Source organism: Macrobrachium rosenbergii, chromosome 50 (genome assembly GCF_040412425.1).
Source record: "Macrobrachium rosenbergii isolate ZJJX-2024 chromosome 50, ASM4041242v1, whole genome shotgun sequence".
NCBI classification, from domain to species: Eukaryota; Metazoa; Arthropoda; class Malacostraca; order Decapoda; family Palaemonidae; genus Macrobrachium; species Macrobrachium rosenbergii.
This window is the reverse complement of record NC_089790.1, coordinates 39,285,715-39,307,530: the sequence shown is the minus strand read 5'-3', so window position 1 is coordinate 39,307,530 and position 21,816 is coordinate 39,285,715. Positions and strand designations below refer to the sequence as shown.

At 35.8% G+C, this 21,816-nt stretch overlaps 1 protein-coding gene across 1 annotated transcript in view; it reads right to left on the bottom strand.

Moving 5' to 3' along the window:
* The window catches only part of LOC136832898 (probable glutamate receptor), a 184,880-nt gene that overhangs the window by 87,700 nt on the left and 75,364 nt on the right, over positions 1–21,816 (bottom strand). Inside the window, exons 4-5 of the mRNA XM_067094554.1 lie at positions 20,431–20,525; positions 10,651–10,823 (exon numbers count right to left, since the gene is read on the bottom strand). Coding sequence (XP_066950655.1) covers positions 10,651–10,823; positions 20,431–20,525 — 268 coding nt within the window. The remainder of the gene's footprint in view (positions 1–10,650; positions 10,824–20,430; positions 20,526–21,816) is intronic.

The following is a 21,816-nucleotide window of genomic DNA, read 5'->3' as shown; positions in this document are numbered from 1 at the left end:
ATTTGTTTATGGATGATATATTAGTTGCTACGGACTCTATACGGGATGGCAAGTCTGAAGCTAAACTAGTCAAGTGTGATTTCCTGAAGAAAAATATTGTATAGCTAAGACATGTCATTTCAAAATAAGGTGTACAAGTGAATGATGAGAAGGTCAGGGCTATTGCAAATTTTCCTACACCCAAAAATAAGTAAAGTGTTTGCTCGTTCACAGGAATGGCAGGATTCTTCTGTAGTTTTGTGAAAGGGTTTTCTACATTGGAGGCACCTTTGACAGATATATTGGGGATGAAGTGCAATTTTCACGAGGTGAAGCTCAGCAGGTAGCTTTTCAGAAAGTCAAAGATGGTTTAATAAGTCCTCCAGTTTTAAAGTTGCCTGATTATTCTTTACCATTCACATTAGTGACTGATGCCGGTCAAGGAGTAGGTGCATGTTTAATGCAGAAATTTGAGGGTAAATTTCATCCAATAGCCTTTTATAGCAAGAAGTTAAAAAAACGTGGAAGTAATGAAAGATTAATGGCGACAATGGACAAAGAGGTTTTTGCAGTAGAGTCTAGTTTGGTTCATTTTAAAATGTTGCTTTTGGGGAATGAAGTGGAAGTTCTTACAGATCATAAACCAATGTTGGATCTTTTTAATAAGCCTGATCTTTCTCCTGAAAGGGCTAGGTGGTTTTCGACAATTAGAGATTTTGATCCTAGGCTGAAGTACATTGAGGGTAAACATAACGTGGTGGCGGATGCTCTTGGTAGGCATTTTGTGGACCCAGAGGATGAACAAGTGTGTAGTGCAGGTGGTGAGTATGTGGATTGGGATATCAATGTGGTGGAAAGGAAACAAGACGAAGATGAAATTTTAGCAGAAGCAAAGGCGTTTCTTAGAGGTGAATTAGTGGAAAAGGGTTATAGATTGTCATATTCAGGTTTAGAATTAGAGGGTAAATTTTTGGTGAGGAAAATAAAATATAAGTTGAGAAGTTAATGAGGACAATGGGGATACAACACAAATCGTGGTACCAAAAGAATGATTCCAGTGGTTTTGGAGATTACACATTACAAATTTGGTGGTCCACATTTGGGGATTGAGAAGACGTATCAGAAAGTCCGTAGTCAGTACTTTTGGAAGAATATGTTTTCATCAGTGGAGAAATTTGTGAAGGAGTGCTCTGTGTGTAATTCATGTAAACTGGCGAGGGTAACGCCATGTAAACTGGGGTCTTTTCCTATCCCAAGCAGGCCGTTTCAGAGGGTACATTGGATTTGCTAACAAACTTTTATGAGTCGGGGTATGGACATAAATACTTGTAGGTGATTATAGATGAGTTAACGAGATTTGTGGAGATTTTCCCGTTAAGGGATAAGACCGCAGAAGAGGTTGCAGTTACGTTTTTCAATAGATGTGTATGCAGATATGGAGTGCCAGAGATACTTATCACGGATAATGGGAGAGAATTTGTAAACAGAACGTTGGAATGTCTTGCGGAAATTATGGGGGTAAAGAAAGTAAATATCCTTCCTTACAGGCCAGAAGCTAATGGGTTGTGTGAGAGAGCTAATAGGAAAGTGCTCGAAGCTCTTAGAATAACAGCGGGTGGTAATGATAATAAGTGGGATAGATATTTGGATATGGTCAGACATAGCATAAATACAATGGTTAGTGACACCATTGGTATGTCACTGTGGAAGTATTATTTGGTTATTCAGTTCTGGGTGTGTTTGATTTGTTGTCAATCCCTTCACGTTGTGATGATACGATTAAATCGTTAATTGCTACAGCTAAAGAAAGACTTGAACGTCTTAGAAGTAATCTTGAGTCAAAGACACAAGCAATGGTCGCGAGAAGTAATACAAAATCAGACAGCGCAAGAGTTGCAGTTGGGGATAAAGTGTTTTTGAAGATAAACGTCAGAAATGAATTAAATTACAAGTTGGGTCCCAAGTTTGAAGACCCGTTTCGTGTTGTAGAAGAGGAAAGGGGAATTAGGTTCATAGTTTTAAATGAAGGAACGGGAGCGACGAAATTAACACACATACTTAAGATTAAAAGAACAATGTAACGTCGGGTAGGGTTTGATTGTTTGTTTTTTTTCTTTCTCTTCGTCTGGGTAAAGCAATTATTTACAAGTTTTTCTCTTTCCTCTGTTTACAGATGCGGAAACCTAGCATACTCCTCACGTTCATGGCAGCTGTAAAAGCAGTGGTGCAGGTTTATTTAAAACCTGGTGTGCAACTGAAGAGAACCACGAGGTGTGGTTGGATGATGACAGAATTGTGATGATGTGGAATATCAGGTTCACATACAGCTAATATTGGATACACACATACATACATACACACACACACACACACATAGAGAACACACACACACACACACATACATATACATATATATATATATATATATATTTATATATATATGTTTGTGTGTGTGTGTATAAATGTTTGTTAAATGGCCCTATCCCCAGGTCAAATAGGGCCATCTTTTGTTGCTGTATCTGTTTTAAGAACAGAATCAATCATCTTACTTTCCTAAGATGTCTCTGGTAGCAGTGGTTCCCTGGGTCAGCAAATTCCTTCTCCTTTGTCGACTCCTGAACCTATTCTTAAATAAAGACCTACTAATTAAACACTGAAGTAAAAAACTAGACTTTATTTGCAAATTTAACGAAAGTGATTCAGCAAACACTACGATCATGAAATGGAGTGTATTCCACCCCCAATAAATGAAAGTCATCACTAAAGGAAATTCTAATTCACAAACATCCAGGTTAATGATTCTAAACCAGCTAATACTGGTGACTAACACCCTGGTCACCAAATAAAGTAATGAGATCATAATTATTCTAGAACCACAATAAATGTCATATAGTATGTAAAAGAATAACACCACTTCCCAAAATATTCGTCCTCACAGGACAAAACCAGAATTCCTGTTGAAAGAAACATATCATCTTAAAACCTGAAATGGTGTTAAATGTTATTCCTATTCAAAACAGAAAAATGTACAATGGAGATCAGAACAGGAAAAGACATAAGGGAGACACAGCGGGATTGCACTGCAGCACTACTATGTCTTTCCACCAAATGTCTGGAAAAGATATAAGTGTTCTTGAGTTATGGTACTCACTTTCTACGGCGACAAATAACAGATTTTCCAGTGGTGTCCTTCAACACTGCACCACTAATCAAATCAGACCAGTCTCAAAATGAAGTCCCTCTGCAAGAGTCTATCCCCCTGATAATATACCATTTGTGAGTGCCACACACACATATGCACTCACACTGTCTCCATGTACTTAAATCCTGATCATCGTCAGGCAAGCACAAATGCATGCGTCAGACATCGCGCTGTATCCAACTGTGCAAACCCCCAACGTCGACCCAAATGCATCTGCAGCAGAAGTATCACTGACAGGCCAGCAAATAGTTCATCCAAAGTCATCCAAGACTTAATAGGAGCTTGGACCACCTGCCACTGGGCGTCCCTGTCCAGGTTCGATAACTGTCCAATCGAAAGTTCAGTAAGGGCCAGCTCCACAGTCATATCAAAGCATGCACTAGGCACGAAAATTACATGTCTCGTATGCACGATTGTTTTTCCAGTACACTGTTCATCTAAATATTCTGGACGGCTTGTGGCTGTACAAGCCCATGCTTCTCTTCACATCTTGAATTCCTGGTGATCCAACTATGCTGAATGGCCTGCGACTGCACAAGCCCAAGTTGAATGTGGCGCCCACGAATCCTTTGCACCAAGCAGATGTCTCCCAGCAATGCTGGCGATTTGTAAACGCCATGCCCGACATTTCTCAAAAAAACCCTGGATCCTCTTATGAATGCACAGGCGTAGAAACCTGCGGGCGTAACATAGACGGCCCCCATATCTAACTTATATCAGCTGGGGCTCATAGAAATAATTCATAAGGCTCTGCTGCGAGGAAGTGGTGTATAACGTAAGTTGGTCACGTCAACAGTCAACCCAAAAAGGTACCTAGTCTACTGACTATGCCATACTATTACTGATATATTAAACCCACTAGGGAAAAGGTCATATGATAAAACTGTGAAACAATTCCAAGTTGCTAACTGGAATTTCCACAATCAACCCTCTATCACGTACACTAACTTTAAGATACTACCCGTACAATTTCTTCCCAGTAAAATATGACCTAAGAACCATACCGATATACTGAATTCATTAAAGGCAATTCCAAACATCCAAGAGGAAAAATATCTTGTAAAGTCATCAAAGTCTTACCCTGGTTAGCAAGTACTGTCGATACCTGCTCAATTCTCCACAAAATAGCAATTGACATACTGGTAATCGCTTCTATGATCATAACACTACAATTACCAATGGCACAACCCTCTTAATTCTGAAAGAGAACTAAGAAAATCCAAACACCTAAATTTGGAAGCCAAATTCAAGTCTTCCTGATCCTGTTCCAAACCCTAACTGACTTGCCCAAACGCGTAACAGATCAGACAAATTCCATCCAACATACTAATCACACCCCCGCCCCCCAAACCTAAGCAACTGAACTTTATTCTGAAACTCTATGCTCAAAGATGTTGCATCAGATGACAACTACACATCATAATATTCTTACATAACAACACACGGGCCTAACCTCACTACGAAATTAGCCCATGCCACGACTCCCAAAGTCATCTGAATACAAAACTGCAGCATAGAAACAAAAGAAAGAATCTCTAAGATACCCGATCTCGAAACTGGAAAGAAAAAAAACAAAAAATAAAAAAGAAATTCATATATCTATAAGACCCTATGGTATTTTGCACTTACTTTTAAGTAAGTATTGCAACACACAAGAACAAAAAAAGCTGAACTCGGACAATTAAAGATTTGTATAAATCTACGGACCAAAGTCCTCCCCAGTTAAAAAAAACTACAAGTTACACCCATCTAAAACCCATTGAAAAAAAAAAAGAGAAAAAAAAGATGAACAAAATGAACATACCCACAGTACAACACAGGAATTAACCCATATTTCCATTAACCTGTCTTTTTAATTTTAGGTATATGTGTCAACCGAGACACACTCGTATTCTCATCTAGAACAACAAATCTATTCCCCTTCTTTACTTCTACAACACGAAAAGGACCTCCAAATTTAGGACCTAACTTATAGTTCAACTGATTCATGACATTTATTTTCACAAATACCCCATCTCCCACAGCAACTTTAACTCTATCCGGCTTTTGCTGGCTCCTATCCACCATGTCCCACGTTTTCATTTCAAAATTCTTAGGAAAAGTGTAACGGTGCCTTATTAAAAGTTTGTTTTGTGGAAAAGCAGCTGCAGAAAGTGATTTTACAAAAGTTTTCACAAACTTCTGTAAGGTAACGTGAATTTTACTTATTAATCCCATGGTATAATAACTTAAGGAAATTTTGCCTTAGTGAAATTATTGTTGATAAATCTTTTGTGGAACTGTGTGTGTTCTTGTGATTGCACTCTCATCATATTTTCACATTTTTTTATGTTTGTGATGTAACATTTATTTACGTAGCATTTTAAATATTTCTTGGTATTTTAATATTGCATACTTGACTTAATTTTTCATTTATTAAGATTTCCTTTTCAAATCTTAAGTGATTCTTGATAGTTTAAATTTTGCTTGATTAATTTAAATTCCTGATAAAGTTTTTGTGAATCAGTTTTGTTTCATAATTTAATTCGAGAATTAATTAAGTTTTGTGTTATTTTCAAGTAATAGTACATTTTTCAGATTGTGAATTCTAATTAAAAATTTTGAATTTAAAAATAAATTTTTGTATTTAATATTTTTAGAAAACAGTGTTTCATTTACTGAATACCAGTGAATAGGATTAATTGTGTGTGCATAAGGCAAAGATATAAACATGTTTTGTTCTTTCAGTTTTCCTAAAGTGAGGGGAAACAGTTAACATTATTTGATGGAGTGATGCCCTTTTACTCTAGAATATTTCTCGTTTAATTGTTGATACCTCACACATATTCTGATAAACTGAGTTTGATTTTTCAAGTGATTAATAAGTTTTTAAGGGATCACTGTTACCTTTAAAGTACTCAGTCGTAATAATTAATGTTATGAGAGTTCAGGTATCTGGCTGAAATGAGGTAAATTTTTGAATTTTGAGATTAGTTGTGTAATAACCAGGTACTTGGTCGTGAATATATATATATATATATATATAAACATATATATATATATATATATATATATATATATATATATATATATATATATATATATATATATATATATGTATGTATTTATATATATGTACATATATTAATATATATGTATTTATATATATGTACATATATGTATGTATGTATATATATATATATATATATATATATATATATATATATATATATGTATATGTATATATATATATATATATATATATATATTATATATATATATATATATATATATATATATATATCATATATATATATATTCATGATGTTGCCTTGTAATACATATATCCTCCTATAATTTTGACATATTTACTTTTTTCTATGTTTTATGTGTAATGATAATGGTTGTTGAAGTGTCATATTTAGTTTGGCATCAGATCTCAAAAGAACTAATGATTGAATAACTTAATAGCGTAATTTAGAATTGATAATACAATTTTAATAGTAACGTAGTTTAGAATGAATAGTATCTTTCTTGATAAAAGCGTAGTATATGAACACGTGTGTGTGTCCAGCAAGGACTTGTTTCATTTCAATTGTCATCATTTGAGATAAGAGAGAGAACGCTTTGTTTTGGGTCGTGATGACAGGTTTGGATAACAAATGCCGATTCGTCCCATACGGGCTCAAGACGAGTGATTTCACTTTGTTACATGTTCAAGTCACGTACGCCATTTTGAGAGAAAGAATATGTGTCTTGATCAGTTACGCCATGTTTTGTAAGATTGCGTTCAAAACGTTCTGCTGGGATGACGTCATTTTCCTTCTAGAAGCTTCTCCATTGTATCTCGCACCCAAAATGCTTTAATGATGTCACCTCCCTGCTTCTAGAACTTTTGTATCTCGTATCCAAAATGCTTTAATGACGTCACCTCCCTGCTTCTAGAACTTTTGTATCTCATACCCAAAATGCTTTAATGACATCATGTAATTGTTTCACGTGTTACTGGAATTCTACAATTTGTTTCATTCTGATTTCTGAGGCCAGTTGATTTGGTTCCCTCTCTCTCTCTCTCTCGTTCTTAGAAAGAGATTACTGTTAACATAGTGTTTTGTGGTCACGTATTAGCATTGACTTTTGAGATCTGAATTTAGTAAAGTTATATAGTTTGTAACGGCACCTGGTAAAAAGTGTGTTTTGTGGTAACGCAGCTGCAGCAAGTGATTTACAGAGGTTTTCACAAGTTTGGGGAAGGTAACGTGAATTTTACCTATTAATACCATGGTATGATAAGTTAAGAAATTTTGACCAAGTGAAATCATTATTGATAAATCTTATATGTATTTTTGTGTGTTTTTCTATTTACAATTTCTCCATATTTTCACATTTTTTTATGTTTGTGATGTAACATTAATTTACGTAGCATTTTAAATATTTCTTGGTAATTTAACATTGCATACTTGATTTAATATTTCCTTAAGATTTTCTTTTCAAATCTTGAGTAATTCTTGATAGTTTAAATTTTGCTTGATTAATTTAAATTCGTGATAAAGTTTTTGTGAATTAGTTTTGTCTCATAATTTAATTCAAGAATTAATTGAGTGTTGTGTTATTTTCAAGTAATAATAAATTTTTCAGTTTGTGAATTCTAATTATAAACTTTGAATTTGAAAATAAATTTTTGTATTTAACATTTTTAGAAAAAGTGTTTCATTTATTGATCACCAGTGAATAGGATTGATTGTGTGTGCATAAGGCAAAGTGATAAACATGTTTTGTTCTTTTAGGTTTGCTAAAGTGAATTAAGACCAGGGAAACAGAGTTTTTTGATAGAGTGATGCCCTTCTACTCTAGAATATTTCTAGTTTAATTTGATACCTCACACATATTCTGATAGACTTAGTTTGATTTTTCAAGTAATAAATAAGTGTTTTCTTAAGGGATCACAGTTACCTTTAGAGTACTCAGTCGTAATAATTAATGTTATGAGAGTTCAGGTATCTGGCTGAAGTGAGGTATATTTTTGAATTTTGAGATTAGTTGTGTAATAACCAGGTAGTTGATACGCATCGTGACATTATATATATATATACATATACATACATACATATATATATATATATATATATATATATATATATATATATATATATATATATATATATATATATATATATATATATATATATATATATATATATATGTAGAATGTATGTATGTATGTATGCATGAATTGGCAGTGATTAGAAATTCCTTCGAATGACATTTTCCTGGAATTAGAGAGATGCTGACGATTGTTGGCATTTGAGACCGGTATAGGGATCCTGAGAAAGAGAGTGATCTTGCTACGAGTGTGACTGCTTCGAACAACATTTGGCAGCGATTAGAGAAACGCTTAGTTGACATCACTGACCCGTGAGAAGTGGTGTTTGTAATCTTAAGAGCAAAACAACCGCGATTCGGGGCGACATGAGATGTATATTTATGATGAATATACCCGAATAAAGCAAGACTGTGTATACTGAATAAAGAAACTGTGTCGTCACTCAAAGTACGGCCTGTTTGTGATGTCATGTATACTTCCAATCGTGCTTTGGAGAGAGATACTTGCAGAGAAAAGGGTAGAGCATACAGCGCGAGTGATACTAATAGACTTACGTCATCGTTCTCTCTCAAAACTGGGACAAACTCCCATAGACTTCAGTGCACTCTCGTAGCCTAATCAATAGACTTTAGCAAAACCAAACTCCAAAAACAGCTTTCTTGGGTAGAAAAGTATAAAACCTTTATTAATAATGTAGAACTGAAACTTCATTCTTATTCTTCATTTGCTAAACACAGTTTCAAAGTGAAGTGCAGTTAACAGTTCTAGTGTTCCTGCAGAACTGAATTCCAAGTAAGACTTAGAAAAGAGAACCCACAGCCACTGTCCATTGCTACCACAGTGTGTTAATTTTAGACTACAATATATATATATATATATACACAATATTTAATTTTATTTATATATATATATATAGATATATATATATATATATATTATAGAATAATATTGACATACGAAGAATAATTTTCTTTAGGGTTTTATTCTGAATAAAGAGCACATGAAACTTTATCGTGATAAGAGCATGAAATAAAGGTCAAAACTAGACTTTTAAGAGAGTTTATGAAACAATTTAGCCATCTCCAGTCGCTAAATGAATGGTCCTGTAAGGAATCATTAAGAGAGAGAGAGAGAGAGAGAGAGAGAGAGAGAGAGAGAGAGAGAGAGAGAGAGAGAGAGAGAGAGAGAGAAAAGCCAATTGCTCAATGAATTTTTACAGTTTTACTTTTGTCTGATTTCAACGAATTTAATGGATAGCGCATTTAAAACCTTAAAGAAGCCTATTACTTTAAAGGTGGTGTGATCATCATTATATGCCTACAATATATATATTATATATATATATATATATATATATATATATATATATATATATATATATATATATATATATATATATATATATATGTGTGTTATGTATATATATAATTGTTACAAATGTTTTGTTGTTCAATATCCAATTCAATCTAGCTCGTGATGTCACCGCAGTGGAATTATAACTAGTAATTAACAGCCGAATGGTTTCTGACCATGAAGTCGCCGATCACACTGTCGGACGTTCGAATCTCCCAGGTGCCGAATCTTTTGTCAATTATAATCGTCTTCAGTAATTTTCCAGAGGAAGAGCGAACTGGACATTAAAAGAAATTTTGTTACTTAATGTATGGAAACACAGACATTACACAGACACACACACACACACATATATATGCATATATATATATATATATATATATATATATATATATATATATATATATATATATATATATATATATATATATATATATATATATATATATATATATATACAAACTAACTTTTATCAGCTTTCTTAAAGTTTTAAATGCACTATCCATTAGATTCCCTTGAAATCTGAAAAAGTTAAAGACGGGAAAAACTCAATCAGTAATGGAGTCTGATGGTCGTGTGTGTGTGTGTGTGTGTGTGTGTGTGAATGAATCCTCACCAGGGTGAAGATATATCTCATTAGCACTATCCATTGAGCACTACAGGTGCCAAAATACTTAAATAAAATTTTAAAGAAGATTATTCTTATAAATGTAGGCTTTGTAATTTTACTTTCCACTTAAGAGTAGAGAAGGCAATATTTTTTACGTGGCAGAAATCTGTTTACAATTGCATAGCCTCATGCTGTTTTACAGTTGGGAGAAAAGCTGATTTGAATACAAGGTAAAAACAGTGAATGGTCTCTTATTTTTCTTACATATAGTCGGTTCAACGAGTTCGAAGTAAGCTTCAGTCCTACCGCAATAATACTAAGGCGAATTAATTGTGTGCACATCTTCTACAGCTGTTGGCTTATCAAACATGTTTCATAAATGTCTTGAATTATGAAGCAATCGTTGCCTTTTTAAACACTTACCACCTGAAAAAGGCTGACTATACTGGCTGGGGAACAGAGGACCAGAAGAAGGATCTTGCTCTTTGCCGACACCTCTATAAGGCTTCGGAGCATCTTTCTTGTTTCGTTGTATTCGTATATCGACAGACTTGACAGGTCCATGGACAGATGCGGCCACATATCCCTTATATAGTCTAAGTTGCATGAAAATAAAAAAGAAAATTATATATTGTGTGTTTTAATTACCTGATAAAAAATAAGCCTTTTATAACATGTGATATTATCTCAAGATTAAATCTTTGTTCTAAATGTATGCAATGGAGATGAATATGAAAGAATGATTAAGATTTCGACCAGGCTTCTAAATGACGCTAGTGCCAGTTGAAAGATTTTAGAGTAAAATATTGACATGATTTCACGCAAAATAGACGGAGCTGAACTAAGTAGCCTCCTCCCATTCGATGTGGTTGTACGTTTCACCCTTTTACTTTACCTTCATTCCCGTTTCCCTTCTTCCATGTTGTGAAACCTCTCTGACTACGATCTCACAGTGTAAATGTGGAGTTTTCTCCCAGTTTCACATTTAGATCCTTGTACTTCGTCTCATTAATTTTCTGGATCTCTTTATCTTGCTGTCCAACCACTCAAACTTCTTTTCACTGTCTTATGTATACTTATATGTAATAACGCGATTATGAGACATTTCAATCTAAGGTGAATAGTAGAGAAAGACATTCCAGCTTACCCAATTTTAAGAGACTGGACACTTTTCCAGTCCTACCACCGTCGTTATTTCACTTGAATATTCCTTATGAATGCTCTTGTCAATTACCAACCGTCCATGTTCGGCGGTGATCAGGACTGAAGTATTATCATTTGAAATATATGGTTATGTTCTTGGCGTTTTTCATGAAACTTACACACACACGTTACATATATACATACATATACATATATATATATATATATATATATATATATATATATATATATATATATATATATATATATATATATATATATATATATATCCCAGGGCATTCAATAAGTTATGCAACATATTTATTTTTCTTAAAGCAGGTTTGTTTTATTCTGGGTTTGAATACACTATATTGTTCCCCAATTCTTTGGCTACCAAATCCAATCCAGCAATATAATCTCCGTTCAAGTCTATGGCCTTACGCCACTCAAATATGAGAGCATGTCTTCATGGTACCACTCTACTGGTCTGTGTCTCAGCCAACTTCTTACTGGATAAATAACTTCCTCATCGTTGCTGTACTGCTTCCTGTTGAGTTCGTCCCTGAGAGGTCTAAAGAGTTGGAAGTCAGAAGGTGCGATATCCGGGCTGTAGGGTGGATGAGGAAGAACAGTCCACGGTAGTTTTCTGATCTTCTCTCTGGTGTGCATTGTCGTGGGGAAGAAGTTTGTCCGCGTTTTTGTGACAATGAACAGCCAGGAGCCTTTTCTTCAACTTCCTAAGAGTCTGACCATAGTCTTCGGAGTTGACCGTTTGACCGTGAAGGAATACGTTGATCACAATCACCCCTTCAGAGTCCCAGAAGACTGTAGACATGAGTTTACCAGCTTGAACTTCTGTGGTAGCTGTGTGCGGCCGGCCAGTTCACGGGGGAGCAGACAGACTTCCTTGTCCTTTTTCTGGTGATAGACGCTTTGCCCAATGACTCACAGTGCTTTCATCCCTTACCAGGTCTCTATAGACATTCTGTAATCGCCCGTGAATATTTGTAATGGTCTTGTTTTCCACCAAAAGGAATTCGATCACTGCTCTTTTTTTAGGAAGGACCTCAGTCACACAAACCCTTTTGAGAGCTGATTATAGCACTGCTTTATATCGGAAATTAATGAAAATGCATGACAACGCGGGAATGTTTAAGGATGTCGCACACAAAATTTCACATTTTTTGAACAAAAATTGGCTGAGAAAAAAAAAATATATATATCAATTTACATATGCACACATTGTTAGTCCTTAGAAAAAATGTAAGACTTAATAACCAGTCTTTTAATGATGCATTTAGTAATTTGTTTATCAGGCCACCCCATCCCATCTTCCTTTTCATTTTTGATTTTCAAAAGTTCTTGAATATTTTCCCTTTTTCTGAGGCTAACCATAGGAATACTACCTCCTAAAGATCGGTTCGTTCCTAAAACATGAAGTTCTCTTCCCAGTAATGACTCTGATCCATCGCTCAACCCTTAACTGAACTTCGTTAAACCATTGAATTATACGAAGATGTACATTTTTAATTTAACCCTTCAATAGGGACCTCATGGTAACGCAAAGAAATCAACGATGAACACTAGAGAACGTGTTAATATGGTTAATTTAGATTTTTAAAATAGGCCTCTGCTAAGGTATGAAGTATTCGTCAATTGTCCTTTTACAGTGAGTAGGACAACTTATCTATCTATATAGAATATGTAAAAGAACCCGTTCTCGTTAAAACAAGATGAAGCTTTAACAAAGAAGATAGGGTCCTTAGAATTTACTACATTTAAGGAACAGCACTGATTATACATGCATACACATACATACATACCATACATACATACATACATACATACATATATATATCTATATATATAAAAGTGAATGTTTGTATATTTGTTTGTCCACTGTAGAAATCCGAACAGCTTGAAAGACAGATAAAATTTTGCACATGGCCTCTATGTCACCCCAGAAAGGTTTATAACTCAAAATCAAACCTCTGCCCCGTAACAGACGTACAAACACAGACAAAACAAATGAAATTTTCGTTTGTACATCACCTTTTCCTTCAGTTTTCTGGGTTTATTCTCATTTTTTACCTGACATTCCACCTTTTTTCCCCGGCGCTTCCAGTCATATGATTATCCTATACAATAAATCCAAATTACCTATAACATCAATTTTTGACCAGAATTTACGTGAAATTTGATCATAATTTATGAGAATTGTTAATATAATCGTTTATTACCTCAATAAAATCAACATTGAAAACCTATATCGGTTTAAATGTGGATTAAAATCCTTGCCACGGAAAAAAGTAACAGACCAAATGCTTCTGTGATAGACATACCTCCTCATTAAAAAATTACTCGCAAGAAATTACCACCTTTTTTCAGTGTTCATTTTAAGCCAAACGTATCTTAATCATACCTTGCCAATAAAATACAAATTCTTAAGTAGCCTGTGGCATTACCATCATCATATGTAAGTACTTTAGTGCAGATGATAAAATAATTTTTTCACTAAAATACATTAGTTAATGGTACAAGCACGAAATTTGGTACATATCTTCTCCATAGGCCACTTTTTGAAAATTACTGGGTGTACACTCAAAATTCCAAAATGGCCGCCGTTTTTCAAGATGGCCACTAGTCAAGGTTTTAACATGGGACTCATGTGCCTCAGGTCATGTTTTTATGCATTTGTTTTGGTTAAAAAAAGCAAAAGTAAAATGTATTTGTGTTAAAGATTTCATATATCATATATAAAGAAAGATGGCATCCAATATGGCAGCCAAAAACCATAAATAATCGTGTCTCAGGATTCAGTAGGCGTGTAAAAATGTCTTCCTGTTCAATATAATAGTTTGCAAGTCTATATGTAATTTAGGTGGTGGTTTTATCTTTAGTTTTAATTTAAAAGAGTGAATGTCAGCGCACAACCAGGGCACATTGGTGACATCACTGTTGTGTAACTCAGCATGGAGTTCAGTGTCAGTTAATCTTGCTTTACTTACGCTGCACCTAGCTTTGCTTTAGTGTAGTTTAGTAGTTTAGTGTCCCAAATGCTGTCTAATAGTCCCATATCAATTAGCTGGTAGAAAGTATATATATAGTTGGTAGATCTAGTTAGACACCCGAGCCTGAATTGACAGGAGGTGCCAGCCCGGGAGAGCTGAGCCAAGGGTAAGTGGGGCTCTACATGGCTTGTTCATGTACTTACCTGGGTGGTGTACAGATGACACGGGACTTAAATGGCAGTGGATGAATGATCAGGGTAGGTGTAGGGTGACCGAACCTAGTTGTATCCCATACATCAATATGCATATCAGATTAAGGTGGTAAAAGGATAGCCCCTCAGCCTTAGTCAAGAGCTCATAATGGCAAGTGTAAATTCAATCACAGACAAAGGGAAGAATGACTGGAGCAAATGTTGTCTTTGCCAGGAAAACAAGAAAAATGAAGGTCTAACTTCATTCACCCTTAGCCTCTGTACATCATAATCCTGAACATGATGGGTACGTAATGATTTCAATCAATGTGCCATTGTTCCAGGAGATTGGTGAAACGACGCTCAACTTTGACCCAGCAAGGTTGGATGAAGGCAGTGCATAGAGGCAACACTGCGACAAAACATGGCACAATACCATAAAAGCTGTAGGGTCGTGTTAATAATGCAAAACTTGATTGTAGAAGAAAGAGAAGATCTACAGTTGAAGGTAGTGAACCACGAGCAAAGCATGCTAAACAGTGTCAAATGAGTCATGACAATGAAGCACTTTGTGACAATGTGGCACCTGTATCAGATCTTTGACAAGTATGACCATAAATCTCAACAGGAGACTAAATGAGTGTGCTCACACATTTAATGAAGGTAAATTATTGACAAAACTAGGTGCAGGTGATGCAACTGAACAAGAGCTGAAATACCATCTTGTATGTCTCACTGGCCTTTACAACAGGGAGAGGTCCCACCTTAGAAATCTTGAGAAAGAACAATGTCACAATGAAGAACCAAATGTATACCCACTGGTTCTATCAGAGCTGGTTAATTATATCATTGAAACCAGCTTGAGTTTGGATGGCCCTGCCATATTTCCTCTTGCAGACATATCACAATTATACCAGCAGTGCCTGGAACAATTGGGCATTGCCTCACCCACTGTAAATACAACAAAATTAAAGGACAATTGGTCAGCAGAAATCCCTGAATTAGAAGCACACAAGAAAGGAAGTGTGTTACTTGCCTTACTGGAAGATATAGCTTTAGCCTTATCTCAGGCACCTGACTACTCAGATACACTTGTGATTCCTAAAGCATCAAAGATACTGAGGAAGTATGTTCTGGATCATCAGTCCAGGTTTGACAGCACCTTTAGTGAAGGATGCATTAATGATGCCATACCTTAAAGTCTGCTCCAGTTCACAAGTATGGTTGAACATGGAGCAGACATAAAGTTACAGCTGAGGTTTGGCTCATCAAAGTCAGACCTGGCTCAGCTCCTGCAGTACAACTGCTTCTCAAGACAGAAGGAAGGAGCGAGTGTACATCGACAATTAAAGGATAGGGAAACTCCTTTTCCAGTGTTCATGGGCATGGCTATCTATGCCAAAGCGAGGAAGAAATGCTTCATGATCATGGCACGAACATTTCCTATGACAGGGTGCTGGAGATATCAGCCCGACTGGGAGATGCCACTGTCACCAAGTATGTGGAAGAGGGTGTAGTCTGTCCGCCTGTCTGGAGAAAGGGGGTTTGTTGACCACTGTGGTCATGGACAACTTCGATCACAACCCATCAGCAACTATGGCTACTACCTCTTTTTATGGGATCAGCATTTCGATGTTCCAGCACCCTGCCAAAAACACTCAGGGTGAAGAGCGTCAGCCAATACAGTTTGGGCCAGAGATGGTAAAATCTGTACCTGAGGTATGTGACTCCTTCACAGATATTCCCCCCTGCTCCCTTCAAGTCCAAAAACCCAACACCACCAAGTGGTGCAGTGCAAAAGCCAGTCTCAGACCTGCTAGGACCACAACTGGCCCTGGAGTATGAGTGACTGGAGAAGGTCTTGGTCACTGAGGAGGTAGATGGGGTTATTAACTTCACATGGTCAGCTCACCATGCATCGCAAAAGAGAAAACCAGAGTTTGAAGTGAGTATCACTTCTTTGCTGCCACTTCTCAGGGACCAGGTTCACTCTGTAGCTACAGTGAAGCATGTAATGCAGAATGTAAGAGATGCTGCTGCACACTTGAACCCAGGACAAGTCAGGGTGACCAGATTTTGAAAACTGAAATAAGGGACACCTAAATTGGAGAGTTAGTTGAACAATATAGACACACAACTTACGTGAAGTTATGCATGCAGTGACGCAGCGCAAAGTCCTCAGCTGGGTCCAGGTCCAGATTGTCCAGGACCTATTTCATTGACTTTTATTTTGTTTTAAAGTGCATTCATTATAGATTTTGTTACAAACAGCTGTTCATTACATGTGTCAAAGCATTGCAATATTGCAATCAAGTATGTTTTGCAGCTTTAAAGGATAGTATAACTTAAGTGACTTGCCATAACATATTGAATAAATTGCAGACAATAAAATACATATGATGAAAACCTATCCATAACCCTCTTAAAATTATTTTCCTCATTGCTGTTAGTATGTTATTTTTCATTTGTCAAATTTTCCACTGGGTCCAACTACTCTCAAGAGATGGTATTTGGTTTGAGCAAATGTAATGAACTCAGAATAGGACTGTGAAATTGCACTTTATCTGTAGCTCTGACTTGATCAGCTCTACACTGCACCAGTTCCTACACCCACCCCATTGTTGGCCCATCAGAGAGAACACTTGCTCCACTTGAGCGTTTGAAGGGGGAATGTTCAGCACAAATGACACCAGGGTGAAGAGGTTCTTAAGATCCTTGCATTCAGTGAATATCTTGTTCCACTTCTCAATGACTGTTATATCCTTGTCCATGTTGCCAATTTTTGGCGGCCACCTTTACCCCGTATTTCACAAAATTTCACTAGCATATTGTATTTTTTTTTAAATATTGAAAATACAGAACAAAAGGCGTCATGGGGAGGGTTGATATGGGACACAGGACAAACGTCATAAATATGGGACAATTGCCTGTCATTACAGCAGACCAGTCAACCACTGTTGACAATGTGGATGAGGCCAGACTTGACTTGTTTGCCAGAAAACAGAGACCATATGCCATCCCTCCAACCAGAGCAGCTCTGGTTCCACACACCAAACATTTAGCATATCAGGCAGGTTTTGTATGGGGTCAGTCAATTCTGCTCCAGCCAGAAGCACAGTCTGGCTGACTGGGGTTGGGAAAAGATTGGTGAAGACTGGAAAGTCTTTTGGACAGCCAACTCCTCCATTGCAAAGAGTTGTGAACAGCTTACAAAATGTGCCTGCAAGTCTGGTTGCCGTGGCAGGTGCAAATGCTACAGGCTTGGGCTTACATGCACAGCTTGTATACTTTTCGGTAGCATTATGGGGTCCCTTTCCAGGATGTAATATTGATATCCCAATAGAAATGCTAGAAACAGATTCTCTGGCCTCATAAATGTAGGGATAGATAAAAATTTCATGTCTCTATCTTTCTTGGTTGCAGAGTTATCAAGCAAAATGTTTCGTGGTGGCCATTTTGTACTCCATCATTATCACACTATTTTAATATTGTAGGAGCTCTGGTGATATCTTCAATTAACTCTTCTACCCAGGAAGACATTATCTGAATAATGATTGATGTATTTGTTTCAACAATGATTTACTCAAAGTGTCAGAAATCAAAACAACTAGTGGCCATCTCGAAAAGTGGTGGCCACATTGAAATTTTGCGTGGACACCCAGATTTTTCAAAAGAGCGGGTTAAAATGAGCACTTGTGCCAAAGTTCATGCTTATATCACAAACTCAAGTATTTTTCTACATATCTGCTGCACTACTTCATTGACAAAAAAATTAAACTTCTTAGTTATGGGCCCAACTTTGGAGATCAAGAAATAATTCATCGACGAGACGAAACAAATCCATCACCATCCGCATATGCGTATGAGCAGACTAAATGCTTCTGTGATAAAACTACCCCCTCATTAAAAAATTACTCGCGACGAAAATACCACATTTTTTTCAGTGTTCATCTTAAACCAAACGCATCTTAATCATACCTTGCCAATAAAATACAAATTCTTAAGCACCTTGAGGTATTACCGTCACCATATCTAAGTACTTAATCCACTAAAAAATCACAATTTCTATATTAGACCATTCAGACTTCGGCCTACACTTTCCCTCAGAAACGTCAAAGGAAGCTGAAATGCCTTCATTAACACATACACGAAATCGAAAACAGTTGCAGCTCTTTTTACGGTGTGTAAAATTACAACTGTGGTAATAAATTAACATTTATATAGCCAATGGACACTGTATCTTAAGTAGCTGCTGGCTAAGACCAACGTCAACATGTACCACATTTCCTTTTTTTAATTCGTTCAAATGTGAATGTCCTCATTAATTCTTTTGTTTCTTTGTTTTTACCTCAAATTATAAGAGGAATATATATATACTGGGTGTTTCGAAATTAGAGGCCCCCCCCCTCCACAGAATAAATGGAAAGTTATGAAGTTTTCTGCTATAGCCTATCTTCAAGTACATTATTTTAAGTTTCTATTAAGCTATTTTTCATTTTACATTTCTTGTATTTTCAGACTGAGTGATGGAGTTAGATACAGCCATGGCTAACGACTCGGAGGAAATCAGATGGATTGACTGAATCCGAGGTATAATCTTCAGAGAGGCCATGGATGCTGGCACATCCTTCATTTCACGTTCCTGGATAGCTAAATACATTAAAAGAGATGAATCCTTTGTTAAAAGAAACTGGAACAAAAATCCATATGACCGTCATTGCAAAAAGAGTGAGAATCTTGGAAGCCCTAAAGTGCTTTCTCAGGAGTCAAAAGACATCATAGCTGAGGCAGTGGGTAGACCAAGAAAGTCTTTACATAAATTGGCGCTTGAACTAGAAACAAAAAGAAGAAAGAAGAGAAGTTATAGTGCTGTATATCGTGAGTTGAAAAAATCTGGTATCAAGCCATTTCATGTTATTAGCAGGCCCAACATCACTCAGCAACAGAGAGAAGACCGTGCATGGTTTTGTGGTTCATTTCTTAAAGATTGGGATGAAGCTGACTTTCTCCATGTTGCCGCATCAGATGAATTCTTCATTTACACAGTCAGGAAGCCAAATCATAAAAATGACATAATTTGGGCTGCAAAGTTGGATGATATCAGCGATGATGTGCGCTATCGCCAAGTTATGAAATTTCCTGAATGTTTGGGAATTTTTCTCTGTTTCACAGCCAAACGATTAATGTGGATCATCAAAGAAAAAGGACAGTCATGGAATGGCGAATACTTCAGAGAAACTGTGCTTACTGGTGGAGTATTTCTTTTCCTCAAAGATCCTGAAAATGAGTTATCTGTTGAAGAAGTCACATTTTTGCATGATAAGGCACCATGTTTCAAGGCTCTTTAGACACAGGAGCTGCTTTGAAACCATGGTATCGATTTCTTCTCGTCAAGTGAATTTCCAGGTAGCTCCCCTGACCTTAATGTGTGTAAAAACATTGGTAGTATCTTAAAGGATTGTGCTGAAGCAAGCACAGTGAACTATGTTGGTATACCAAGCCTCGACAACCCAAGAAAGAGAGGTGACCGAAGTGCTCAGGGAAATGGGGTTTGAGTCTCAGCTTTTTTGTGGTTTGCTGAAATCATACCCCTCAAGAATGCAGAATATGGTACAGCAGATGGAGGCCACACTAAATATTAAATACTCAGAGAGAAACTTAAATAAATACCTGTTCTGAATTACTTTTGTTTTTGTCCATATCAGTTTTAGTTTATGCTGGGAGGGGGCCCCTCTAATTTCGAAACACCCTGTACAAAAACTCCTTAATCAACAGCCTTCCAACCCTTCTTCGAGGTTCCATGATGTAGTAATGATTAAATTCATTAAAATGATCATAAGGCAAATAATTTAACTTACCCTCATAGTCGGTATCAAAGAGAATTCCAACTTGTTCTGGCAAATGAGCATCCAGCGACTGCAAGATCGACCGTAAGTCATCTGAGAGACTGCTTCTATTGACCAGAGAAAATGACATGAAGTTTATAGTTACTCACGTTCAGTCTCAGAAAATATATATTAATTAGAGTCATAAGTATTGAACATTACATTCATATATATATATATATATATATATATATATATATATATATATATATATATATATATATATATATATATATATATATATATATATTTTATATATATCAAGTATATATATATCAGCCAGACACTTGAAACCACATAACAAAAATGTTAAGACTGAATTCTAAAGGTACAAGTGATCAAGTACCTATGGGTGAGGTAACAACTGATTAGGGAAAAGGGCATCATTCCACACAAATAATAAGACCAGAAAAAATTTATCTCTAATCACTAGTGGTCAAAAAGCCAGACACTTGAAACCACATAACAAAAATTTAAGACTGAATACTCGTCACGCTTTTTCTGCAAAGGTCATATCACTGATGATAGTTTTTCAAAGTTAAAATTTTTATGCTTATAACACTTGAAAAATTAATCTAAATGATGATTACTACTACTATTATTTTATTTCATAAGGTAACAACTGATAAGCTACAAAAACTTTGTAGCCAACTAGGGGCTACACACAATCCAAAAAATTGTGGAGACAAATCACTCCATCAAATACTATAATTGTTTCCAAAAATTTAATGGTTCTCTTTATCCTCAACTTTGATAAAGGAGAACGGAGTCCAGTCACAGACATACAAAGTTTGTTTCTTCAATATCCTCATCATGGAGGATTCAGAACTAGACACATCATGTCTTCAGTATCAGACACCTCATCTAGGATTTAATCACTAGTGGTCAAAATGAAACAATGTGCTCTTTAAAACTTTAAACAGACAAATTTATTTCTAATTTCAAATGATGTTTATAAGCAGAGTTCACAATCTCAAAAGATTTACTATTATTTGACAACAGTGTAAAAGATTTAAGCATTTCTTAACCAAAGTTAATTCTCAAAACTTTAATTTATCATGAAATCAATTTAATTAAGTAAAATTCAAACCATTAACTCTCACAAAAGTTTTAGATATAAATCTGAACATCTGCAATTAACCCAAGTGTTCACTAAATCATTAATAAATGGAATCAACACAGGTATTCACTGAAATCTCAATAATAAGTATGCACTGAAATCTCAATAATGCATATTAATAACAACAAAATGCTAAGTAATCACCAACACAAAACTTTGGGTAACACTGTGAAATTATAAACACATTAGCTTATGAGAGTAATATGAAAACACAGACATATAAGAACGAAATATGCCAA